Here is a 23,814-nt window from a genome sequence, read left to right as displayed (position 1 = left end):
AAAGTGCGAAGTGATATGTTTTGGTAGGAAGGAGAGGCAATATAAACTAAAGGGTACAATTCTAAAAGAGGTGCATGAACAGAGAGACATGAGGGTATATATGCACAAATCATTGAAGGTGGCAGGGCAGGTTGAGAAAGCGGTTTAAAAAGCATACGGGATCTTGGACTTCATAAATAGAGGCATAGAGTATAAAAGCAAGGAAGTTATGATGAACCTTTATAAAATACTTGTTCGGCCTCAACTGGAGTATTGTGTCCAAGTCTGGGCACCGCACTTTAGGAAGGATGTGAAGGCCTTAGAGAGGGTGCAGAAAAGATTTACAAGAATGGTTCCAAGAATGAGGGACTTCAGTTATGTGGATATACTGGAGGAGCTGGAGTTGTTCTCCTTAGAGCAGAGAGGAGATTTGATAGAGGTGTTCAAAATCATGAGGGGTCTGTAGATAGAGAGAAGCTGGTCCCATTGGCAGAAGGGTCGAGAACCAGAGGACACAGATTTAAGGTGATTATCAAAAGAACCAAAGGCTACATGAGCGAGTGGTAAGAATCTGGAATGCACTGCCTGAAAGGGAGGTGGAGGTAGATTCAATCGTGGCTTTCAAAAGGGAGTTGGATAAGTACCTGAAGGAAAAAATGTGCAGGGCTACGGGGAAAAGGCGGGGGTGTGGGACTAGCTGAAGTGCTCTTGCAGAGAGCCGGCATGGGCTTGATGAGCCGAATGGCCTCTTGCTGCAATGATTCTATGTTTCAATTCCTGGTACTTTTAAAATCCAGTTTTGTTTTAATACAGAAAGCCTCACTTTGCAAAGAAAGATCATTCTCCCGCTTACCCCTGTAATTTTATCCCCATTGCTCTCCTCCTGAGACAGTGGCTCATGCACCCCCCACCAGAAATGGACCTCTTAACTACTTCACTAGTATTCATACCTGAGCCAGAACAGGAACTGTACGGCCCGTCAAAGTGATGCCCAGTCCTGTGTTTTCCTCAAGCTCGCACACGAGCGATGATTCTGCTACACTGCACTCCCAGAGATACTCACAGGGCAGAACAACAACACCAACAACAACTTGCATTTATATAGCACCTTTAACATAGTAAAATGTCCCAAGGTGCTTCATAGGAGCGATTATTAGCTAAATTTGATATGGAGATATTAAAACAAATGACCAAAAGCTTGGTCAATGACATAGGTTTTAAGGAGCATCTTAAGGAAGGAGAGAAAGGTGGAGAGGTTCAGGCAGGGCCTCAGCAGCTGAAAGCACGGCTGCCAATGGCGGAGCGACTAAAACAGGGGATGCTCAAGGTGCCAGAATTGGAGGAGCGCAGATATCTCGGGAGGTTGTGGGGCTGGAGGAGATTAGAGACTAGAAGGAGCGAGGCCATGGATAGATTTGTAAACAAGGATGGGAATTTTAAAATCGAGGCGTTGCTTAACCGGGAGCCGGTATAGGTCAGTGAGTACAGGGGTAATGGGTAAACGGGAATTAGTGCGAGTTAGGACACCGGAGCAAGGTTTACTAGAAATTCAGAGCAGATTTATTACAGCTATTACTCAAAAAAAAACTCTTTTGGAAGCAAGGGCCCGTTTTCCTATTTTGAAGTTAGTTATTTCAGAGAGAAGGTGGTGAATTGGGTTCACACACTGTTCTTTCACCTCTGTGTTTTTGGTTTGAATCCAGCCTACAATCATGAGCTGAATATCTTCTCTCTCTACGTTGTTTGTAAAAGTCCAATGTGAGAAAGGTTTCAGTAGACTCAGGACAGTTGCTAATGGATACAGGTCATCAATCAAAGTAATTGGCAAATTGAAGGTGATTGGCAAAAGAACCAGAGGCGAGATGAGGATTTTAATTTTTTTACACAGCGAGTTGTTATGATCAGGAATGCGCTGCCTCAAAGGGTGGAGGAAGCAGATTCAATAGTAACTTTCAAAGGGAATCGGATAAATAGTTGAAGGGGAAAAATAGGCTGGGCTATTGTGGAAAAGCAGGGGAATGCGACCAAAAAGCCAGGCACAACGGGCCAAATGGCCTCCTTCTTTGCTGTGTCATTCTATGATTCTTTGAGGTCCATAGTATAAAACTACCCACAAATCATCACAAATTGGGGCTTAATTGGCAATCTCACTTGTGCAAATATATGTAAGCATAATGATGACAATAGGAAAATCCACAATGGTTTAGCAAAAGGTGCATTTCTGAGGATGGAGTTAAGGGAAATTGGTGAGGCAGAAGAAAGAAGCGAAGCATAAGACACTTCTGACAGCAATGGATCTCCCCTCAGTTCTCTACTTCATTATGAAAAAGGATAAAAGGAGAATATGATACTTACATGACAGTAAAGATCTGTCCTGCATCCAAGGTGATCCCATTTAAGTGTGCAATGAAGACTGCAGCAACACTCTGAAATATAGCAGCTCCGTCCATGTTGACTGTCGCTCCGATGGGCAGGACAAATCTGGAAATCCTTTTATCGATTCCATTGTTTTCTTCAACGCACTTGATCATTGAAGGAAGGGTGGCAGAGCTGCAACATGTCATTGGGAGATAGAGTGAAATATATAGATTACACATCTTTGCACTCAAAGATAACATAAGAACATAAGAAATAGGAGCAGGAGTAGGCCACTTGACCCCTCGAACCTGCTCCGCCATTCAATAAGATCATGGCTGATCTGATCATGGACTCAGCTCCACTTCCCCGCCCGCTTCCCATAACCCTTTACTCCCTTAATCGCTCAAAAATCTGTCTATCTCCGCCTTAAATATATTCAATTACCCAGCCACCACTGCTCTCTGGGGCAGAGAATTCGATAGATTTACAATCCTCTGAGAGAAGAAATTCCTCCTTATCTCAGTTTTAAATGGGCGGCCCCTTACTCTGAGACTATGTCCCCTAGTTTTAGTTTCCCCTATGAGTGGGAATATCCTCTCTGCATCTACCTTGTCGAGCCCCCTCATTATCTTATGTTTCAATAAGAACATGGTTTCCACAAGATTGGACTCCAGTTTGTGCCGAGGCCCGAAGTGCTGGAATTCTTTCCCTACAACAACAACCTGCATTTAACGCCTTGAACGTAGCAACACGCTTCACAGGAGCGATTATCAAACAAAATGTGACACAGAGCCACATATTCGGAAAATGCGTGGTCAAAGAGGTAGGTTTTAAGGAGCGTCTTAAAGGAGGAAAGAGGGAGTTCCTCCTTTAAGATGCTCCTTAAAACCTACCTCTTTGACTTGTCCTGTTATCTCCTTATGTGGCTCGGTGTTTAGTAATGCTCCTGTGAAGTGCCTTGGGACGTTAAAGGCACTATATAAATGCAGGTTGTTGTTGTGGTGGTGATCTTTTACATCCTATATATAGGCAGCTAGATATTATAGTTTGTAAAAACTGTTTTCCACAAATTAAATGACATAGTGTAGCTACAAGAACATAAATGATATAATCTAAGAGTAAGCTTGGGTCTACTTTTTCCTTCATTATTCTGCCACTTCTCCTAAAGGTGGTGATTCTTGCTGAGATATGATTCCCTGGCCACCACCAGCCCTTCAGTGCCATGACCAATGACCATCCTTTTCTTTGCCAATTTCCTCCCCAATTCCTCCCCTCCTCCTTTCCTGAAGACAGTGACTTTTGCTGGGCTACGGTTCCACGGGTTCTGAATAACCCCCTGTATATCACCCAAGTCGTCAGTTTTCCTATGTGAGCTTAGATAGTGAATGTTGACAGGCGTTTACATCATTGGGGGGAGGGGGGGGGGGGTGGCGCGATGACGGGACAAGTGGGGAGCTATCTATCATCACATCACAGCCCAGCTCAATCCTGCCATCATCCGACAACAAAAAATGCACCTTTCCCAGCATTGGTCATTGCGAGTAATTAGGAGCTGCAAACCTGGCTGATTTTTCCCATCCCTAGACATGGGGTTCTGAGCCCACAACCCCTACTGCCACATAAGCTATGATCAGCACAGACCTGGAATTCATCCTGGATCAGCTGGACTGTATGGCAGCGCACTTACATACTAAATCATTCAAGAAGTAAGGCCATTGTGCAAGTGTGAGCCAACTAGAGGTCAGGAATATAAGAATCATAGAGTCATAGAAATTTGCAGCACAGAAGGAAGCCATTCAGTCCATCGTGTCTGTGCCGAGATAGTCACTGGATAATAAATCTAGTAAGGAATTCAGGTGAAACTTCTTTACCCAGAGAGTGGTGCGAATGTGGAACTTGCTACCACTGGGTGTAGTTGAGGTGAATAGTATTGATGCATTTAAGCTAGATAAACACATGAGGGCTTCTGACAGCTTCATGGTCACTTTTACTGATACCAGGTTTGTTTATATTTCCAGATTTTTTTTAACTAAATTCAAATTCTCAAAACTGAAATGGTGGGATTTGAACTCAAGTTCACTGGATTACTAGTCCAGGCCTCTGAATTACTAGCTCAGTAACATTCATCATCATAGGCAGTCCCTCGGAATCGAGGAAGACTTGCTTCCACTTTTAGAATGAGTCCTTAAGTGGTTGAACAGTCCAATACGAGAACCACAGTCCCCGTCACAGGTGGGACATACAGTTGTTGAGGGTAAGGGAGGGTGGGACAGGTTTGCCGCGCATTCCTTCTGCTGCCTGCGCTTGATTTCTGCATGCTCTCAGCGACGAGACTCGAGGCGCTCAGCGCCCTCCCAGATGTACCTCCTCCACTCAGGGCGGTCTTTGGCCAGGGACTCCCAGATATCGGTGGGGATGCCGCACTTTATCAGGGAGGCTTTGAGGGTGTCCTTGTAACGTTTCCTCTGTCCACCGTTGGCTCGTTTGCCATGAAGGAATTCAGAGTAGAGTGCTTGCTTTGGGAGTCTCGTGTCTGGCTTGCGGACAATGTGGCCTGCCCAGCGAAGCTGATCAAGTGTGGTCAGTGCTTCAATGCTGGGGATGTTGGTCTGGTCGAGGACGCTAATGTTGGTGCACCTGTTCTCTCAGGGTGTTTGTAGGATCTTGCGGAGGCACTGTTGATGGTATTTCTCCAGCGACTTGAGGTGTCTACTGTACATGCTCCATGTCTCTGAACCATACAGGAGGGCGGGTGTTACTACAGCCCTGTAGACCATGAGTTTGGTGGTAGATTTGAGGGCCTGGTCTTCGAACACTCTTTTCCTCATGCGGCCGAAGGCTGCGCTGGTGCACTGGAGGCGGTGTTGAATCTCCTCATCAATGTCTGCTTTTTTTGATAAGAGGCTGCCGAGGTATGGGAAATGGTCTACGTTGTCCAGGGCCAAGCCGTGGATCTTGATGACTGGAGGGCAGTGCTGTGCGGTGAGGACAGACTGGTGGAGGACCTTTGTCCTACGGATGTTTAGCGTAAGGCCCATGCTTTCGTACGCCTCAATAAATACGTTGACTATGTCCTGGAGTACAGCCTCTGAATGTGCGCAGACGCGCACTGTAGCTCGATGACAGAGGTTGGAGTAGTCTTGGACCTGGTCTGGAGGTGGCGAAGGTTCCCACTGGTTCTGTAGTTTAGTGCCACTCCAGCAGGGAGCTTGTTGACTGTGAGGTGGAGCATCGCAGCGAGGAAGATTGAGAAGAAGAGGGTTGGAGCGATGATGCAGCCCTGTTTGACCCCGGTCCAGATGTGGATTGGGTCTGTAATGGATCCATTGGAAAGGATCACGGCCTGCATATCATCGTGGAGCAGGCGGAGGATGTTGGCGAACTTTTGGGGGCATCCGAAACGGAGGAGGACGCTCCATAGACCCTCGCAGTTGACAGTGTCAAAGGCATTTGTAAGGTCGAAGGAGGCCAGTAACATTATCACTACACTCTTGTACCGTTACCTCTACGTCTGTCCCCTCTCCTCCTCTCGCACTCTCCCATGTTCCTCCTGTTCCACTCTTCTATCTTTCTCTCAACCTCTTTCCCCCTCCCACACCTCGGTTCAATTATCCCGCCACCCCGCCCCCCCGCCCCGCAACTTCTAATCTTCTTTGACCGTCTTGACTCCCCATGTGCAATGCCACGGAAGCTGGCAGTTATATTACACTCTCCCTCTTCATTAGTTGTACCAAAGCAAGTTACAGGGATGCTTACGCTGCAAGATTTTTTATAACATCCTTTTAAATATCAAGTTTTTATTCCCAAAACATCCAGCTAAGCAAACACTTTGAATCTTTAGGTAGTGGGTGAACAAATGTTCCATTAGCAGAGTGTCCATTAAAACATCAATGATATCAGCCAGCTCTTTAATGGGAATGACAATATAGTAAATGTTAACAGTTCTCCCTTTACATCTACTAAAAGCAGCTCTGGAAAAGCCAAGTAATCCTTCATCATTATTTTGCGATGTGCTGACATCACAAACAGTTGGAATAGATCACTGAATTATACAAAATAATAAACAGCATCTTGTGACCGAGCCAGGATTCTGGTTTCAGACTCATTATTAAAGAGACATTGTCCGCCCTCTCCCTTGTCTAGTTGTTGCATTCATGCCACACAATGTTATGTGCAAGTTCACGATCTCTTCGATTCCAAAGATGGAAAAATCGAGTAATTCCTGAAAACTAAACTTTTCACCTCTGAAACATTTTACCTCCATGTCCCTATCAGTCGCCATCCATTGCTCAAATCTTAATCCACATCTTCACCGCCCCCATCACCTCCTCTTGCCTGGATGGGTGCAACTGAAACAACACTCAGGAAACTCAACACCATCCAAGACAAAGCATTCTGTCTCATCGGCATCTCATCCACCACCTTAAAAATTCACTCCCTCCACCACCGGCGCATCGTGGCTGCAGTGTGTACCATCTATAAGATGCACTGCAGCAACTTGCCAAGACTTCTTCGGCAGCACCTCCCAAACCCGTGACTTCTACCACCTAGAAGGACAAGGGCAGCAAGTGCGTGGGAACATCACCACCTCCGAGTTCCTCTCCAAATCACACAGCATCCTGATTTGGATATATATTGGTTGTTCCTTCTTCGTCGCTGGGTCAAAAACCTAGAACAGCACTGTGGGAGTACCTTCACCACACAGACTACAGCGGTTCAAGAAGGAGGCTCGCCACCACCTTCTCAAGGGCAACGAGGCATGGACAATAAATTCCAGCAACGCCCAAATCCCAAAAATGAAGTAAAAATAAATCAATTTCTCAAATGATCTCCTGGTCATCCCTCCCTTCTCTACACTCCATAACCTCTAGTTAATGTAGAACTCCGCAGCCTGCACTCTCGCTTGGACAAAGTACCATATACCCTTACCCCTTTCTCCCCTACCTCCACGAGTTCACTGTCCTCCAGTGCATCAATTTGCCCTTGTCATCAAATTATTCCATGATCTCATCCCACCATATCGAAGCAATCTTCTCCTCAGATTTCCCAGCCTGCATCCTTCATGCTCCAACTCCGATTTTCTATTTGCGTTCCAACATCATTGGCCAAGCATTCAGTCATTAGTCCCCACCCCCTTGATCTCTGGAACCCTTCCAAAAACACTTTGCTTTGCTGCCTCTGTTGTACCTTTCAAAAGCCCCTGAAAAATCTATCACTTTGAACATGCTTTTGATTCTTGTCCCCCTTTCGCAGTCCCAGCTCTTGCTTGGCAACCTCTACACACCCTCTGTCATGTATTCAACCAGCATTGTAACCCATGTATAAACTGACCTAAGTTGTACACCGTGAGAACACTGACCACTCGGTGGGAGACACTCCTAACCTGGACCTTCAGGTATAAAAGGGGAAGCTCCACCCACCTTCATCACTTGAGTGCTAAGGAATAAAGGACAGGTCACAGACTGATCTTCTCTCAAGCATGGGCCTCGTGTGCATTTATACTGTGTAGTAAGGACATATCAATGGCGACAAGAAACTGGGATTCAAACCACACGAGCATGGCCACTAGCAGAACAGACGAGAGGTACTGTGTTAAGGAATGGTTGGGACAGAGATTCAACATTGTTAAAGCAGCACACAGTTCTCCAGGCAGACAAAGGCAGTCAGGCATGCCCCAACATGTAGTCGAACCCAGAGGGGGAGTTCGACAGAGACAATGGCAAGCTGAACAGCGATTCACGCCATTGCAAGGGACAATGCGGCCAGTAATGGAGCCATCAACACCTGTTAATGGTGCACTCAAGGACAATAACAGGGGCAGTCAGGGACGATCGACTGGCAAGGGACCTTTTGTTTCAAACCGCAACTCATGCTGGAGGCGTGGAGGCATACATTCAGCCGGAGTTTGCAGAGATGAGCAAAATACCTGCAGAAATTGCAGAAATGGACACTGGGGGAAATCGCTGGAAGCTAAAGTTCAGCGAGTTCATGTGGAGCACGTATACAGTTCATACACCAGGACGCCACCGATAATGATGAAAGTGCTCCTCAATGGCATCCCAGTATCAATGGAGTTAGACACGGGTGCCAGCCAGTCCCTGATGGGTATCAAACAGTTCGAAAAGTTGTGGGCATCCAAGGCCAGGAGGCCAAAATTATCGCCGATTGACGCACAGCTATGGACTTACACAAAGCAGATCATTCCGGTGCTAGGCAGCGCCACGGTAGTCGTGACCCACAAAGATTCGGAGAACAGGTTGCCACTCTGGATTGTCCCAGGGGACGATCCCGCACTACTGGGGAGGAGTTGGCTTGCTGTCATGAACTGGAAATGGGGCGATGTCAATGCAATTTCCTCTGTGGAGCGAGTATCATGCTCACAGGTCCTGGACAAATTTGACTCATTATTTCAACCCGGCATTGGCACTTTCATGGGGGCCAAGGTAGTGATTCACATAAACCCGGACGCCAGACCAGTACACCACAAGGCCAGAGCAGTGCCGTACGTGATGCGGAAAAAGATAGAAGACGAATTGGACCGCCTGTTGAGGGAAGGCATCATCTCGCCAGTCGAATTCAGTGACTGGGCGAGCCCGATTGTGCCGGTGCTCAAGGCGGATGGGTCGGTCAGGATATGTGGCGATTACAAGGCCACCATCAATCGGGTGTCACTCCAAGACCAGTACCCGCTACCGAGAGCGGAGGACCTCTTTGCGACGCTATCCGGTGGCAAACTTTTTTCAAAATTGGACCTGATCTCAGCTTACATGACCCAGGAGCTGGCGAGTGAGTCGAAGAAGCTGACCACCATCACGACACACAAGGGGTTGTTTGAGTACAACATATGTCCGTTCGGGATTCGCTCGGCCGCCGCGATCTTCCAACGAAATATGGAAAGCCTCCTCAAGTCAATTCCAGGGACGGTGGTTTTTCAGGACGACATCCTCATTACGGGTTACGATACTGAAGAACACCTCCACAACCTGGAGGAGGTGCTACGCAGACTGGACTGGGTAGGGCTGCGACTGAAAAAGGCGAAGTGCGTCTTCCTAGCTCCAGAGGTAGAATTCCTGGGGATGAGGGTAGCAGCAGACGGGATCAGCCCTACTGCATCCAAGACGGAAGCGATCCAGAGAGCACCCAGACCCCGTAACACGACAGAGCTGCGTTCGTTCCTGGGGCTCCTGAACTATTTTGGTAACTTTCTTCCCAAATTGAGCATGCTGCTAGAGCCGCTACACGTGCTCCTACGCAAAGGTCGCGAATGGGACTGGGGGGACAGCCACGTACAGGGCATGCCCTGAGAAATTTAAACCATTTCACAGGCGCAAGGATGAACTCTCGATTCAGGCCGATTGCCTACTGTGGGGAAACCGCGTAGTCATGCCCCAGATGGGCAGAGAGGTGTTCATCAGAGAACTCCACAATGGGCACCCGGGCATTGTCACGATGAAGGCAATTGCCAGGTCACACGTTTGGTGGCCAGGGATAGACGCAGATCTGGAACTTTGTGTTCACAGGTGCAACACGTGTGCCCAGCTGGGCCATGCGCCCAGGGAAGCCCCCCTTAGCCCCTGGCCATGGCCCGCCAAGCCTTGGTCACGCATCCATGTGGACTACGCAGGTCCTTTCATGGGGAAAATGTTTTTGGTTGTAGTAGACGCCTACTCGAAATGGATCGAGTGTGACATTTTAAATTCAAGCACATCCTCTGCCACGGTAGAAAGTCTACGGTCAATGTTCGCCGCCCACGGTCTACCAGACAACTTGGTCAGCGACAATGGCCCGTGCTTCACAAGCACTGAATTCCAGGACTTCATGGCAGGCAATGGAATTAACCATGTTAGAACGGCACCGTTCAAGCCGGCCTCAAACAGCCAGGCAGAACGAGCAGTGCAGATAATCAAACAGGGGATGCTCAGATTCCAAGGGGGTTCCCTACAAACCCGCTTATCACGCCTCCTGTTGTTGGCCTATAGATCCCGACCACACTCGCTCACAGGGGTTCCACCCGCAGAGCTACTGATGAAAAGGAGGCTCAAAACCCGATTATCCCTTATACACCCCACCATGAAAGAAATTGTCGAGAGCAGGCGCCAGTCACAATATCACTACCATGACAGGAATGCGAGGGCGCGATGTATTGATGTAAATGATCCTGTTTTTGTCCTCAACTACGCTGCAGGGCCCAAATGGCTCACAGGCACTGTGGTTGCCAAAGAGGGAAATAGGATTCTGGTAGTTAAACTTACCAATGGACAAATCTGCCGCAAACATGTGGATCAAACAAAAAGGAGGTTCAGCAACCCCATAGAAGAAGCAGAGGAAGAACATGATATAGAGTTCACTCCACCACAGGTGACCGAACACCGTAACCAAAGGGACGAGAGCCCAGTCACTGTGGGCAGTCCGGACAGGCCTGAGGCACCGCAAACAGCAGACACTCAGGCCAGCGCCCAACAACCGGAGCCCCAACTCAGGCGCTCTACAAGGGAGCGTAAACCACCAGAGAGACTCAACCTGTGATCCCAATCAGACTTTGGAGGGGGAGGTGATGTCATGTATTCAACCAGCATTGTAACCCATGTATAAATTGACCTAAGTTGTACACTGTGAGAACAATGACCACTAGGTGGGAGACACTCCCAACCTGGACCTTCAGGTATAAAAGGGGAAGCTCCACCCACCTTCATCACTTGAGTGCTAAGGAATAAAGGACAGGTCACAGACTGACCTTCTCTCAAGCATGGGCCTCGTGTGCATTTATACTGTGTAGTAAGGACGTATCACCTTATACAGAGAGCTGTGAGAGTTTCCTCTACACGAGGGGCACTATTACATTGAAAGTTGATGTTGGTCTTTGTACTAATGACAAAGACTGTGTACAGGCGTGATCCCATGAGATGAAAACTAAAGGGTAAAATGGGGAAAGTGGCTGGGTGTGAGCTAAACTTTCATCATTATAACCAAATGTGCCTAGAAGGCTGGCTTCAAAGTCGAATGTTTTTGAAGTTTCTTCACAAAAATATGTGTGGAGAATCTTAACCTCTCATCTAATGGTCACCAGTCAACAACAACGTGACTACTACTCTTGAATTCCTTTCACAAGTTTACTTGGAGAGTTCACAATGTGTGAGTAGAAAAGCCAATCCTAGTCAGAGCAGCAACTGCCATTGGTGAACCCGACCTTTCGTTACCTTGATGTGACCTGAGCTGGGCTTTCGACCACAGGTCTGCTACATCACCTAGACCACCTATTTCCACCTCCGTAACATCACTCGTCTCTACCCCTGCCTCAGCTCATCTGCTGCTGAAACCCTCATCCACGTCTTTGTTACCTCTAGACTTAGCTATCCCAATGAACTCCTGACCAGCCATCCATCTTCCACCGTCCATAAACTTAAGCTCATCCAAAACTGCCTGGGGCTGAAATTGCCCACCTTCGAAACCAGGCTCACCCACTGTCTTCGACGTGTTCCAGCCGCCCCAATGCATGGGACGGCCAAACTGTTGAAATTCAGCAGTTCGGGGTTTTTTTCCGAGCGGGGTGGAAGTGGCCTCATCATGGGGGTGGAAGTGGGGGCGGGGCGGGGCAGAATGACTGACGCTGCAAGGCATCAGCGCCGCGCTGATGACATCATAGCGCTGGTGCATCACAACGTCTCTCCCCTTCAGTTAAAGGGGGGGACCGCTGCGAACTCTGCAGCCACTTTAGTGGCAAACACTGGGCCACCAGGGAGGGGTTCGGCCGGGCCAGCGGTCTAACACCCAAGAAGGGTTTCCAGTAGAGTGGACAAGGGAGAACCAGTTGATGTGGTGTATTTGGACTTTCAGAAGGCTTTCGACAAGGTCCCACACAAGAGATTAATGTGCAAAGTTAAAGCACATGGGATTGGGGGTAGTGTGCTGACGTGGATTGAGAACTGGTTGTCAGACAGGAAGCAAAGAGTAGGAGTAAATGGGTACTTTTCAGAATGGCAGGCAGTGACTAGTGGGGTACCGCAAGGTTCAGTGCTGGGGCCCCAGCTGTTTACATTGTACATTAATGATTTAGATGAGGGGATTAAATGTAGTATCTCCAAATTTGCGGATGACACTAAGTTGGATGGCAGTGTGAGCTGTGAGGAGGATGCCATGAGGCTGCAGAGTGACTTGGATAGGTTAGGTGAGTGGGCAAATGCATGGCAGATGAAGTATAATGTGGATAAATGTGAGGTTATCCACTTTGGTGGTAAAAACAGAGAGACAGACTATTATCTGAATGGTGACAGATTAGGAAAAGGGGAGGTGCAACGAGACCTGGGTGTCATGGTACATCAGTCATTGAAGGTTAGCATGCAGGTACAGCAGGCGGTTAAGAAAGTAAATGGCATGATGGCCTTCAAAGCGAGGGGATTTGAGTACAGGGGCAGGGAGGTGTTACTACAGTTGTACAGGGCCTTGGTGAGGCCACACCTGGAGTATTGTGTACAGTTTTGGTCTCCTAACTTGAGGAAGGACATTCTTGCTATCGAATAAGTGCAGCGAAGGTTCACCAGACTGATTCCCGGGATGGCGGGACTGACATATCAAGAAAGACTGGATCAACTGGGCTTGTATTCACTGGAGTTCAGAAGAATGAGAGGGGATCTCATAGAAATGTTTAAAATTCTGATGGGTTTAGACAGGTTAGATGCAGGAAGAATGTTCCCAATGTTGGGGAAGTCCAGAACCAGGGGTCACAGTCTGAGGATAAGGGGTAAGCCATTTAGGACCGAGATGAGGAGAAACATCTTCACCCAGAGAGTGGTGAACCTGTGGAATTCTCTACCACAGAAAGTTGTTAAGGCCAATTCACTAAATATATTCAAAAAGGAGTTAGATGTAGTCCTTACTACTCAGGGGATCAAGGGGTATGTCGAGAAAGCAGGAATGGGGTACTGAAGTTGCATGTTCAGCCATGAACTCATTGAATGGCGGTGCAGGCTCAAAGGGCCGAATGGCCTACTCCTGCACCTATTTTCTATGTTTCTATGTTACTATTCCGCACCAACCCGTGGCCACTGCTTTCAGGCAGCCAGAGGCCTTACAGAAAGGGGCAATTTCAGCCCCAGGGTGTATCTTAACTTGCACCAAGTCCAGTTTACCCATCACCCCTAGTATCTTCTTATGTAGCTCGTCGTCAAACATTGTTAACAATCATGTGAAGCACCTTGGGACGTTTTACAATGTTAAAGGCGTTATATAAATTGAAAAATATCCCACATGTTTTAATGGGATGCTGTTTTGACCCAGGGTTTCGGTAAATCAGAGAGTTGTATAGTGAGCTACCGTACTTGATAATCTCAATAGATGTAAATAGATATATATTTCCCTCATTGTTACCCCTTAATGACGTTAAGTACTAAACAAAACTCAGACCTGGAACATGTTCCGAATGCTGTTGTTAGCGGAGTGATGATGCCCAACAGAAACGTGTATGGATTTTTGTGGGTTAGCATGAAATAGATCAACGGTAGAATAATTCCTCCATGTATAAGGTGTCCCAATATGGAAGCAAGAATGTATTTTCCCAAGCCAGTTACCAGGGAAACAACATTATCCATCTCCACTATTTTGCTGGCAACCAGGAACAGGATACCAATTGGTGCGTACCTGTTTAAAACAAGGCATAAAACAATCATCAGTGAAACATTACATGCAGGACACGTCACACAATAGAATATTAACAACAACTTGCATTTGTGTAGCACCTTTAACGTAGTGAAACCTCCCACATAAGGAGATATTAGGACAGGTGAGGTAGGTTTTAAGGAGCATCTTAAAGGACGAGCGAGAGGTAGGAAGGCAGAAAGGTTTAGGGAGGGAGTTCCAGAGCTTAGGGCCAGGCAGCTGAAGGTACGGGCGCCAATGGTTGAGTGATTATAATCAGGGATGTTAAAAAGGCCAGAATTGGAGGAGCGCAGATACCTCGAAGATTTGCAGGAAATTACAGAGATAGGGAGGGACGAGGCCATGGAGGGATTTAAAAACATGGATGAGAATTTTAAAATTGAGACGTTGCCGAAACAATGCACAGTGGTGATGGGTGACTGGGACTTGATGCGAGTTAGGTTATGGGCAGCAGAGTTTCGGATGAGCTCAAGTTTATGGAGGGTGGAAGATGGGAGGCCAACCAGGTGAGCATTGCAATAGTCGAGTCCAGAGGTAACAAAGACATGGATGATTAACACAATTATAGACAATAGACTTTACTCTCTAATTTCCTCTCCTCCTGAAACTGTTGATTCATAGTGAAGTGCAGTTCGTGGGTATTGCCTTCCGTTCACCATCTCGAAGAGGCCATTCATTGTGTGCGAGCTTCAGCAGTGAATATCAGCAGCCTATTCCCGCCAAGAACAGCATTACAGACAAACTCAATTCTGTCTTCAGTTGAAACCATTGTTAAGTACAAGTCACAACAGAGATCACTGATTGAGAATCGGGAGTAGGAAGCTGGGCTAAATTCTCCTCCCCGCTCTAGTCTAGCAACACTGAGATTAATTATAATCTTCACACAGTTACCCTGGCTGACTTCTTTAACCTTCACTAACCCAGAATAAATCGGTGGAAATCTGGAACTCTCTCCCCTCCCACAAAAAGCTGTTGAGGCTAGAGGTCAATTGAAAATTTCAAAACTGAGATTAGGTTTTTGTTAGGCAATGGTAACAGAACTAAGGCAGGTAGATGAAGTTAAGATACAGATCAGCCATGATCTAACTGAATGGCGGAACAGGCTCGAGGGGCTGTATGGCCTCCTCATGATCCTATGATTCAACACGAAACCTGACTGGATTTATATGGATCAATACTGCATCGTACGGCAAAATAATGAGGGCCTCGATTTTAACTCATAGCAGGATTGGAGTGTGCAAGGGGCCGGAACGAGTGACAAACACACATGTCGAGGCCCGGGGATGAGGGCCTCGTTTCTATAGTCACGCTCCGACTCCCGGCGGGAATCATAGTGGGCAGCAGCGGGAATTCGGGCAGCTCATCATCATCATAGGCAGACCCTCGGAATCGAGGAAGACTTGCTTCCACTCCTGAAGTGAGTTCTTTGGTGGCTGAACAGTCCAGTACGAGAGCCACAGACTCTGTCACAGGTGGGACAGATAGTCATTGAGGGAAGGGGTGGATGGGACTGGTTTGCAGCTTGACCTCTGCACGCTCTCGGCGTTGACACTCGAAGTGCTCTGTGACCTCCCGAATGCACTTTCTCCCCTTAGGGCGGTCTTTGGCCAGGGACTCCCAGGTGTCAGTGGTGATGTCGCACTTTATCAGGGAGGCTTTGAGAGTGTCCTTGTAGCGTTTCCGCTGCCCACCTTTGGCTCGTTTGCCGTGAAGGAGCTCCACATAGAGCACTAGCTTTGGGAGTCTCGTGTCTGGCATGCGAACTGTGTGGCCTGCCCAGCAAAGCTGATCGAGTGTGGTCAGTGCTTCAATGCTGAGGACGTTGGCCTGGACGAGGACACTGATGTTGGTGTGCCTGTCCTCCCAGGGGATTTGCAGGATCTTGCGGAGAGATCATTGGTGATATATCTCCAGCGGCTTGAGGTGTCTTCTGTACATCGTCCATGCCTCTGAGCCATACAGGAGGGCGGATACTACAACAGCAGGAGTATGTCGTGAGGGACCCGCGGGAGGGGGCCCCGGGAGTCACGTGAGTGGTGATGGGAGGCGGAGGCATGGGGTTTGTGCAGAAGTGTTTGTGATGGGGAGATGCAGAGACGGGGGTTGAGGAAGGGTGGGGGGTAAAACACCTGGGGCTGTGGTGGGCAATCCTGCTCCTCCTGGCCTACAAGGGAACTAAAATGTTGTCCCTTGCTGTCGTTCTGGGCAGGTTTGGTGTGGCGACAAATCCACCACAGCTTCCCAACTCGGGCCTTGGGTTAAAATAACACATTTGGCCCTGATGATGTCATCATACCTTGATCTGCATATTTAAAGGAGACCTCACCAGCTTGCAGAGGGTACCCTTGCTGTCTGGAACTTAAAATTGCAGTCAGTCAAATCAGGACAGGAAAGCAGCAAGACCCCGCTCTATATTAACTGCATCCACCTCCACATTACCGCATTGTTTCCGCCTGGAGTTATAATCGAGGGCTATGGCTTTAGAGTTATGACAATACATTATTGAAGGTCTTCCCACCTGGCACCATACTGCATAACTCACCACATAATCCAGGAAACCAAGATCATAGTTGCGTCATTGAAGGTACCGAAAAACTTAATCAGCTGCTCGCCATCAGGGCCAAGTTTCCTGAGGGCTATGCCAAAAATAATTGCAAAGAGGATCAACCCCAGTATGTTCATGCCCTCCACTTCAGTACCAACGGGAACCTGTAATCACAAACAGAAATACAGAGCGTAGCAATAAACAGAGGATATCACATAAAGGTTCTGATCAGTGTCGTACTTTTCACTCAAACATGAAGAAGCTTGTAATAGAAACAGAAAATGCTGCAAACACTCAGCCGGTCAGGCAGCATGTGTGGAGAGAGAAACAGAGTTAATGTTTCAGGTCGATGACCCTTCGCCAGAACTGGAAAAAGTTAGAGATATAACAAGTTTTATGCAAGTACCGAGGCAGGGAAAGGGGGAGGGGAGGAAAGAACAAAAGGGAAGGTCTGTGATAGGGTGGAAGGCCGGAGAGATTAAATGACAAAGGGGATAATGTTACAAGGCGAAAGGAGATGGTAATGGGATAAGCAAAGAAACAAAGATGGGCCCAGAGGAGGTGTAAATGGGAATAGCAGAATCATTACCAACAACTGCCATCCGGAAAATGGGGGCAAAGATTATGATCTGAAATTGTTGAACCAATGTTGAGTCCAGAATGCCGTAAAGTGCCTAAACGAAAGGTGACGTGCTGTTCCTCGAGCTTGCGTTGAACTTTATTGGAACAGTGTAAGAGGCAGAGGACGGAGAGGTCAGAGTGGGAGTGCAGCAGAGAATTAAAGTGACGGGCGACCGGAAGCTTGGGGTCATGCTTGCAGACTGAACGGAGGTGTTCTGCAACGCAGTCACCCAATCTGCGTTTGGCCTCCTCAATGTAGAGGAGACCACATCGTGAGCAGCTAATACAATATACTAAGTTGCAAGAAGAACAAGTAAATGGCTGTTTCACCTGGAAGGAGTGTTTGGGGCCCTGGACGGTGGGAAGGGAGGAGATAAATAGGTAAAGGGGCAGGTGTTGCATCTCCTGGGCTTGCACGGGAAGGAGCCGTGGGAATGGGAAGGGATGTTCGGGGTGATTGAGGAGTGGACCAGGATATCGCGGAAGGAGCGCTCCCTTCGGAATGCTGAAAGGGGAGGGGAAGATGTGCTGCGTGTTGGGATCACACTGGAGGTGGCGAAAATGGCGGAGGATAATCCGCTGATTGAGAAGGCTGGTGAGCTTTACTCTTCACAGATGCTGCCTGACCTGCTGACTATTTCCAGCATTTTCTACATATTTCAGATTTCCAGCACTCGGAGTAATTTGCTTTTGCATGAAGAAGCTTGAGGTGCCTTGTGATGTATTCCTGTTGTTAATCGAAAATTGCTTTTTCTATTTTTTTTAAAAGTTCCCCTCTCTTTATTGGATTCCTGTCTCCACCATTCTACCTGCCATCTTTCACCAGAGAGTGAGCAGATACCGTTCACTAATGTGATCAGATTTAAGGTGATTGGCAAAAGAAACAGAGACGACATGGGGAAACATTATTTTTACGCAGCGGGTTGTTGTGATCTGGAATGTGCTGCCTGATAGGGTAGCATAGATTCAATAGTAACATTCAAAAGAGAACTGGACAAATATTGAACGGTACATTCTTTCAGGAGTATGGGGAAAGAGCAAGGGAGTGGGATTAATTGGATCGTTCTACTGCAGGATTTTACTTTTGATGACGTCTACAACTGCCAGCCTGGCTCAGTGGTAGCACCCTGGCCTCTAAGTCAGAAGAATTTTGGTTCAAGTTCGTTTTAGGTGCTAAATATGTGATCTAGGCTGACATTTCAGTGCAATACCACATGAGCGCTGCATTGTCACAGGTGAGATGTTAAACAAGGTCCCAGCTACCCGTTTGTTGAATGCAAAATACTTCCTAGCACTTTCCCAAAGAGCCGCAGGGAGTTGTCCCGGTGTCCTGGCCAATATTCATCCCTCAACCATACATTAATTGGTCATTTTTTGCTTCTGGGACTTGTGTGCGCAAATTGTCTGCCTCGTTCGTTTTCAAAGCAACAGTGACTACATTTCAAAAGGAAACCACAGACTGTTAAGCCTGATGGAACATTTGAAGGGCATGAAAAGCACTATATAAATGCAGATTTTTCTCACTATCATTCCCACATCTCAATCAGCCTTTCCTTTAACTCGTTCCCCTTGTACTCTGCCTTGTAGAGAGGCCCTGAGACTTTTACCCCGGTTGGGAACAGGAACCTGGTGCGTCTGAAATAAAGGTACAAATGCACTGTGGCAAAAATGTATTTTTATTCTGTATAAAAGTTTTGATTTGTATTCTTTATTACTGTTCTGGCCTCTCGCCATCCCCGATTTTTGTTCGCTCCACCATTGGTGGCCGTGCCTTCAGCTGCTAAGGCGCTGAGTTCTGGAATTCCCTCCCTAAACCTCTCTGCCTCTCTATCTCTCTTTACTCCTTTAAGATGCTCCTTAAAACCTACCTCTTTGATTAATATCTCCTTGAACACAAAAAAAATCTAGGCTGACACTTCAGTGCAGTGCTGAGGGCACGCTGCACTGTTGGAGGTGCCGTCTTTCAGATGAGACATTAAACCGAGGCCCTGTCTGCTCTCTCAAGTGGGTGTAAAAGATCCCATGCACTATTTCAAAGAAGAGCAGGGGACTTATCCCCATTGTCCTGGTCAATATTTATCCCTCAAATAACATAACAAAGAAACAGATTATCTGGTCATTATCACATTGCTCTTTATGGGAGCTTGCTTGTGCACAAATTGGCTGCCACATTTCCTATATTGCAACAGTGACTACACTCCAAAAGTACTTCATTGGCTGTAAAGCGCTTTGGGACGTCCGGTGGTTGTGAAAGGCGCTATATAAATCCAACTTAAAACTATTTTTTTTTCATTCATTTAAATATTAAAACACATGTACAATAAGATAAGGTTATTTTTAGTTTCTTTAAAACATTTCAATTTATTTTTCAAAAAATTACGTTTTTGTTTTAAATGTTTAATTATATTTAAATTCATTTTAAATATGTAATGTTTTTTTATTTATTTGTTATGTTATGTTAAATGTATTTTTTATGTGATCCCCATTCATGCTTATGGCGATTCCGTACAAAGCATCCGGGAAGGTGCTGAACACCGAGTCTCTTCGGCGAGAGTAAGCTGAAGCCAAGCGTAAACAGCGGAAGGAGCGCATAGCAACCCAGGCTCCCCCGCCCACCCGTTCCTTCAACCACCATCTGCTCCACTTGTGACAGAGACTGTAGGTCCCACATTGAACTTTTCAGTCACCTGAGAACTCATTTCTAGTGTGGAAGCAAATCATCCTCAACTCCGAGGGACTGCCTATGATGATGATGATGACGCATGAATGGGGATTCACTTCTTTGATTGGTTGGGTTGGCCCACATGATCCCAGGGATGTTTGCGAACTACATGTGCCCCTGGGATACGTGGGCCTCTACGCAGGCCTAAGCGTACAGCCCCAGGAGCGCAAGTCTCCGTGGATCCCGAGGCAGAAGGTAAGTTTGTAGATTTTCTTTCTGGTTGGAGGCATCCGCCCGTGGGAAGCCTCCAACCGCAAATTCAGCCCCACTATGCCACTTGGCTGCCTTTGCTTACAGTAGTCTTACATGAGTGACAGAATTCCCAGAACACAAATCAATGAATTAATTGCCAGAAGTCACTGGTTTCTTACTGCATGGACAAGTGGTTTCTGGTCGATCCGTTGAGTGCACACACCACAGAATGAGTTCTGGAACAACACATGTCACCAACAAGTTCTATTCCAGTTCTTACCTTTTCATAAGTAGCATTTCCAGACGTTACATTTTCACCAGGAGCAGCAGTTAACTCCCATTTGTAATCTGTCGCATACTGAAAAATGAAGCTTGTGTTAGAGCTGTCCCAGTTTATAGGTTAATGCATATACCAGGCACATTCAGCAGAGTACTATTCACCGGGGACCTTAAGATACCAACAGGCACACCCAGGTAAACCACCAAAAGTGAGTAATACTTGTGTCTTTTCCTCCAGAAATGTTTCGATGAATTCTTGTGCCCACTATAGGGAGCTCATTCACTGCTAAGGGACAGGTTGAGAGAGGTATCTGGAGACTCGTGTGGAGTTTAAACACCAGTACTGGCTAGTTGGGTCGAATGGCCTGTTTCTGTGCTATCTGTTCTATGTAAGGAATAGCTGTGTAGAAATTAAAGGTGGGATGTGTGCTGCAACCGTGTGTTCCTATAACCTATTCAGACTTTTCCCGTAGACTAATGTTTCTCCTTGTTGGCTGTTTCTCCCTGTGTCCACTGGGAATTGAATGCACTGAGAAAGAATGCAGAGAAAGGAAATGTTTGCATCCTTTTATTTATGTAATGATCACTTTTCAACATACAGGATTTTAAAGTTTAAGATTGTACTATAGGGTAGAGGAGATTTACGAGGGTGTTGCCTGGACTGGAGAATTTTAGCTATGAGGAAAGATGGGATAGGCTGGGGTTGTTTTTTTTTAGAACAGAGGAGGCTGAGGGGAGACATTTTATGTATAAAATTATGAGGGGCCTAGATAGAGTGGATAGGACGGACCTATTTCCCTTAGCAGTGGGGTCAACAACTAGGAGGCATAGATTTAAAGTAATTGGTAGAAGGTTTAGAAGGGATTTCAGGGGAAATATTTTCACCCAGAAGGTGGTGGGGGTCTGGAACTCACTGACTGAAAGGGTGGTAGAGGCAGAAACCCTAACTACATTTAACAAATACTTAGATGTGCACTTGAAGTGCTGTATACCTACAGGGCTACGGACCAAGAGCTGGAAAGTGGGATTAGGCTGGATAGTTCTTTGTTGGCTGGCCCGGACGCGATGGGCCGAAATGATCTCCTTCCATGCTGTAAATTTCTATGATTTTAGGATTCTATGATAATACCATACTTAAAACTTATTCGTGACTTTCAATTTTCTTCCCTTCCCAATCCTGTCCTTCTCCTTGCTGTTTTGTCTTTTCTAATTCGCCTCTTTTCTGTTGGATGTGTTTCTTATGTGTCTGCTATTTCTCTGGCTTTCTTTTACTGTTGTACTCTATCATTTATCTCCTGTATCTGCCATGCTGTTTTCATCCTTGCTTCTCTCTCTCCCTCCCTCAGTTGTGCATGCCCAATATCGCTCATGGCTCTTATGTTCCTCATGCCTGTCTGATCCTCTGCTGATGCTCAATATTCTCCCGATCCTCTCTAGCTTTATGTCTCTAATTCCTGTCCCTCATCCACCCAATCTGCCTCCACAATTGGCAGCTCACTTCCGACCTTACAGCGGTACCCAGTTCGTGTTTCGAGAGCAGCGTCAGCAGACAGTTGCAGGGGAAGATTGGGCAGGCTATAAACGCACAAGGGACCACTTCAGCTATTTGAATTTGTTCGAGTGCCGTGGCAGCAATTTTTCCACCGATAGAACGGGGTGACCAAGAAAGGGAGACAAAATCCTCAAACAAAAAGTTAGTATGCAGGTACAGCAAGTAATCAGGAAGGCAAATGGAATGCTGGCCTTTATTGCAAGGGGGATCGAGTATTAAAGCAGAGAAGTCCTACTACAACTGTACAGCTGTACAGGGTATTGGTGAGGTCACAGCTGGAAAACTGCATACAGTTTTGGTCTCCATATTTAAGGAAGGATATACTTGCTTTGGAGGCTGTTCAGAGAAGGTTCACTAGGCTGATTCCGGAGATGAGGGGGTTGACTTATGAGGATAGGTTGAGTAGGTTGGGCCTATACACATTGGAGTTCAGAAGAATGAGAGGTGATCTTATTGAAACATATAAGATAATCAGAGGGCTCAACAAGGTGGATGCTGAGAGGATATTTCCACTCATCAGGAAAACTAAAACTAGGGGACATGGTCTTTGAATAAGAGGCCGCCCATTTAAAACTGAGATGAGGAGAAATTTCTTCTCTCAGAGGGTTGTAAATCTATAGAATTCTCTGCCCCAGAGAGCTGTGGAGGCTGGGTCATTGAATAGATTTAAGGCGGAGATAGACAGATTTTTGAGCGATAAGGGAGTAAAGGGTTAGGGGGAGCGGGCAGGGAAGATCAGCCAGGATTTTACTGAATGGTGGAGCAGACTCGAGGGGCCAAATAGCCTACTCCTGCTCCTATTTCTTATGTTCTTAGGTTCTTATGTAAAATAAGAGAATTCAGCAAGAAAAAGTAACTCGTTTTTTTCCTTCTTTCTATTCTGGTGTTTTGTGCGGATTAATGTGTGGGACAGTGCTGGAGATGGGAAATGCTCATTTTTCACTTGGTGTCCATACTACTAGGGGGATCAAGGGGTATGGCGAGAAAGCAGGAATGGGGTACTGAAGTTGCATGTTCAGCCATGAACTCATTGAATGGCGGTGCAGGCTAGAAGGGCCGAATGGCCTACTCCTGTACCTATTTTCTATGTTTCTATGTTTCTACTCCAAGGTCAGGCATAGATGCAGAACAAAGCCTCCTCTATTCTCAATCAACAATGTTCCATAACCCTAACCTGAGGAGAGCAATCAATTTCCTACACAACCATCCTTATAGAGTTTGTAACCGAGTCAGAAAATTAAGTGCCAATTAATGCCAATTTGTGGACAGTTTCGTACTGTGACCTAGGAATCAGGATTAAGTTGGAGACTCTGTCCTATTGTCGACAGAGAAGAGTCTTTTATCCATTTGAGTCTAGGTTTCAGAGGTGAAGCAACAGTGCATTAACTCAATATTGCACCCAGTCCCCTAATTTTTTAACAGTACGCACTGGTTGAACCTTCCTTATCTGGAACCCTGGGGACCTGGCCTATTCTGGATAAGGGATTTTTCCGGACGATGGGTTGTCACGTTAAATTGGATGATACAGGTACTGAGCAAGAGAATATTGGGGCTGGCTGGCTTGGGGCTGGGAGTGCGGCAGAGCGATCATGGTGGGGGAGGAGGGAGGAGTGGGTGTCGCGGTGGATCGCGAGCCAGGCCAGTGATTGTGGGAGTCGACAGCGAGGAAGGACTTCAATTTGTTCATGTCGGAGCAGCTAGGAATGGTTCTGGACGAGGGGTAGTTCCGGATAAGGGAGTTCTGAATAAGGGAGGTTCAACCTGTATTATAATAGACCAAAAAAAGGAGATTTCTTTTGTTCACTATTTGAGAGTATAAAGAAAGCTTTAGCAATTTCATTATACACAGCAGAAGGAATCATTCCCAAAAGTTATTTTGAAAAGTTGCCATGTCCTTATTCAAGCTTTGATGGA

General features: G+C 46.7%; 1 protein-coding gene across 2 annotated transcripts in view; it reads right to left on the bottom strand.

Annotated features, from left to right (window-relative positions):
- slc1a4 (solute carrier family 1 member 4) overlaps positions 1–23,814 on the bottom strand; it is a 138,766-nt gene that overhangs the window by 51,086 nt on the left and 63,866 nt on the right. For both annotated transcript variants that reach the window (XM_070889777.1, XM_070889775.1), the window contains exons 3-6: positions 20,350–20,427; positions 16,532–16,698; positions 13,738–13,971; positions 2,335–2,529 (exon numbers count right to left, since the gene is read on the bottom strand). In XM_070889777.1, coding sequence (XP_070745878.1) covers positions 2,335–2,529; positions 13,738–13,971; positions 16,532–16,698; positions 20,350–20,427 — 674 coding nt within the window. The remainder of the gene's footprint in view (positions 1–2,334; positions 2,530–13,737; positions 13,972–16,531; positions 16,699–20,349; positions 20,428–23,814) is intronic.

Source organism: Pristiophorus japonicus, chromosome 9 (assembly GCF_044704955.1).
Source record: "Pristiophorus japonicus isolate sPriJap1 chromosome 9, sPriJap1.hap1, whole genome shotgun sequence".
Classification (NCBI taxonomy): domain Eukaryota; kingdom Metazoa; phylum Chordata; class Chondrichthyes; family Pristiophoridae; genus Pristiophorus; species Pristiophorus japonicus.
Note: the sequence above shows the minus strand (reverse complement) of the source record. Positions and strands in the feature narration are given on the sequence as shown.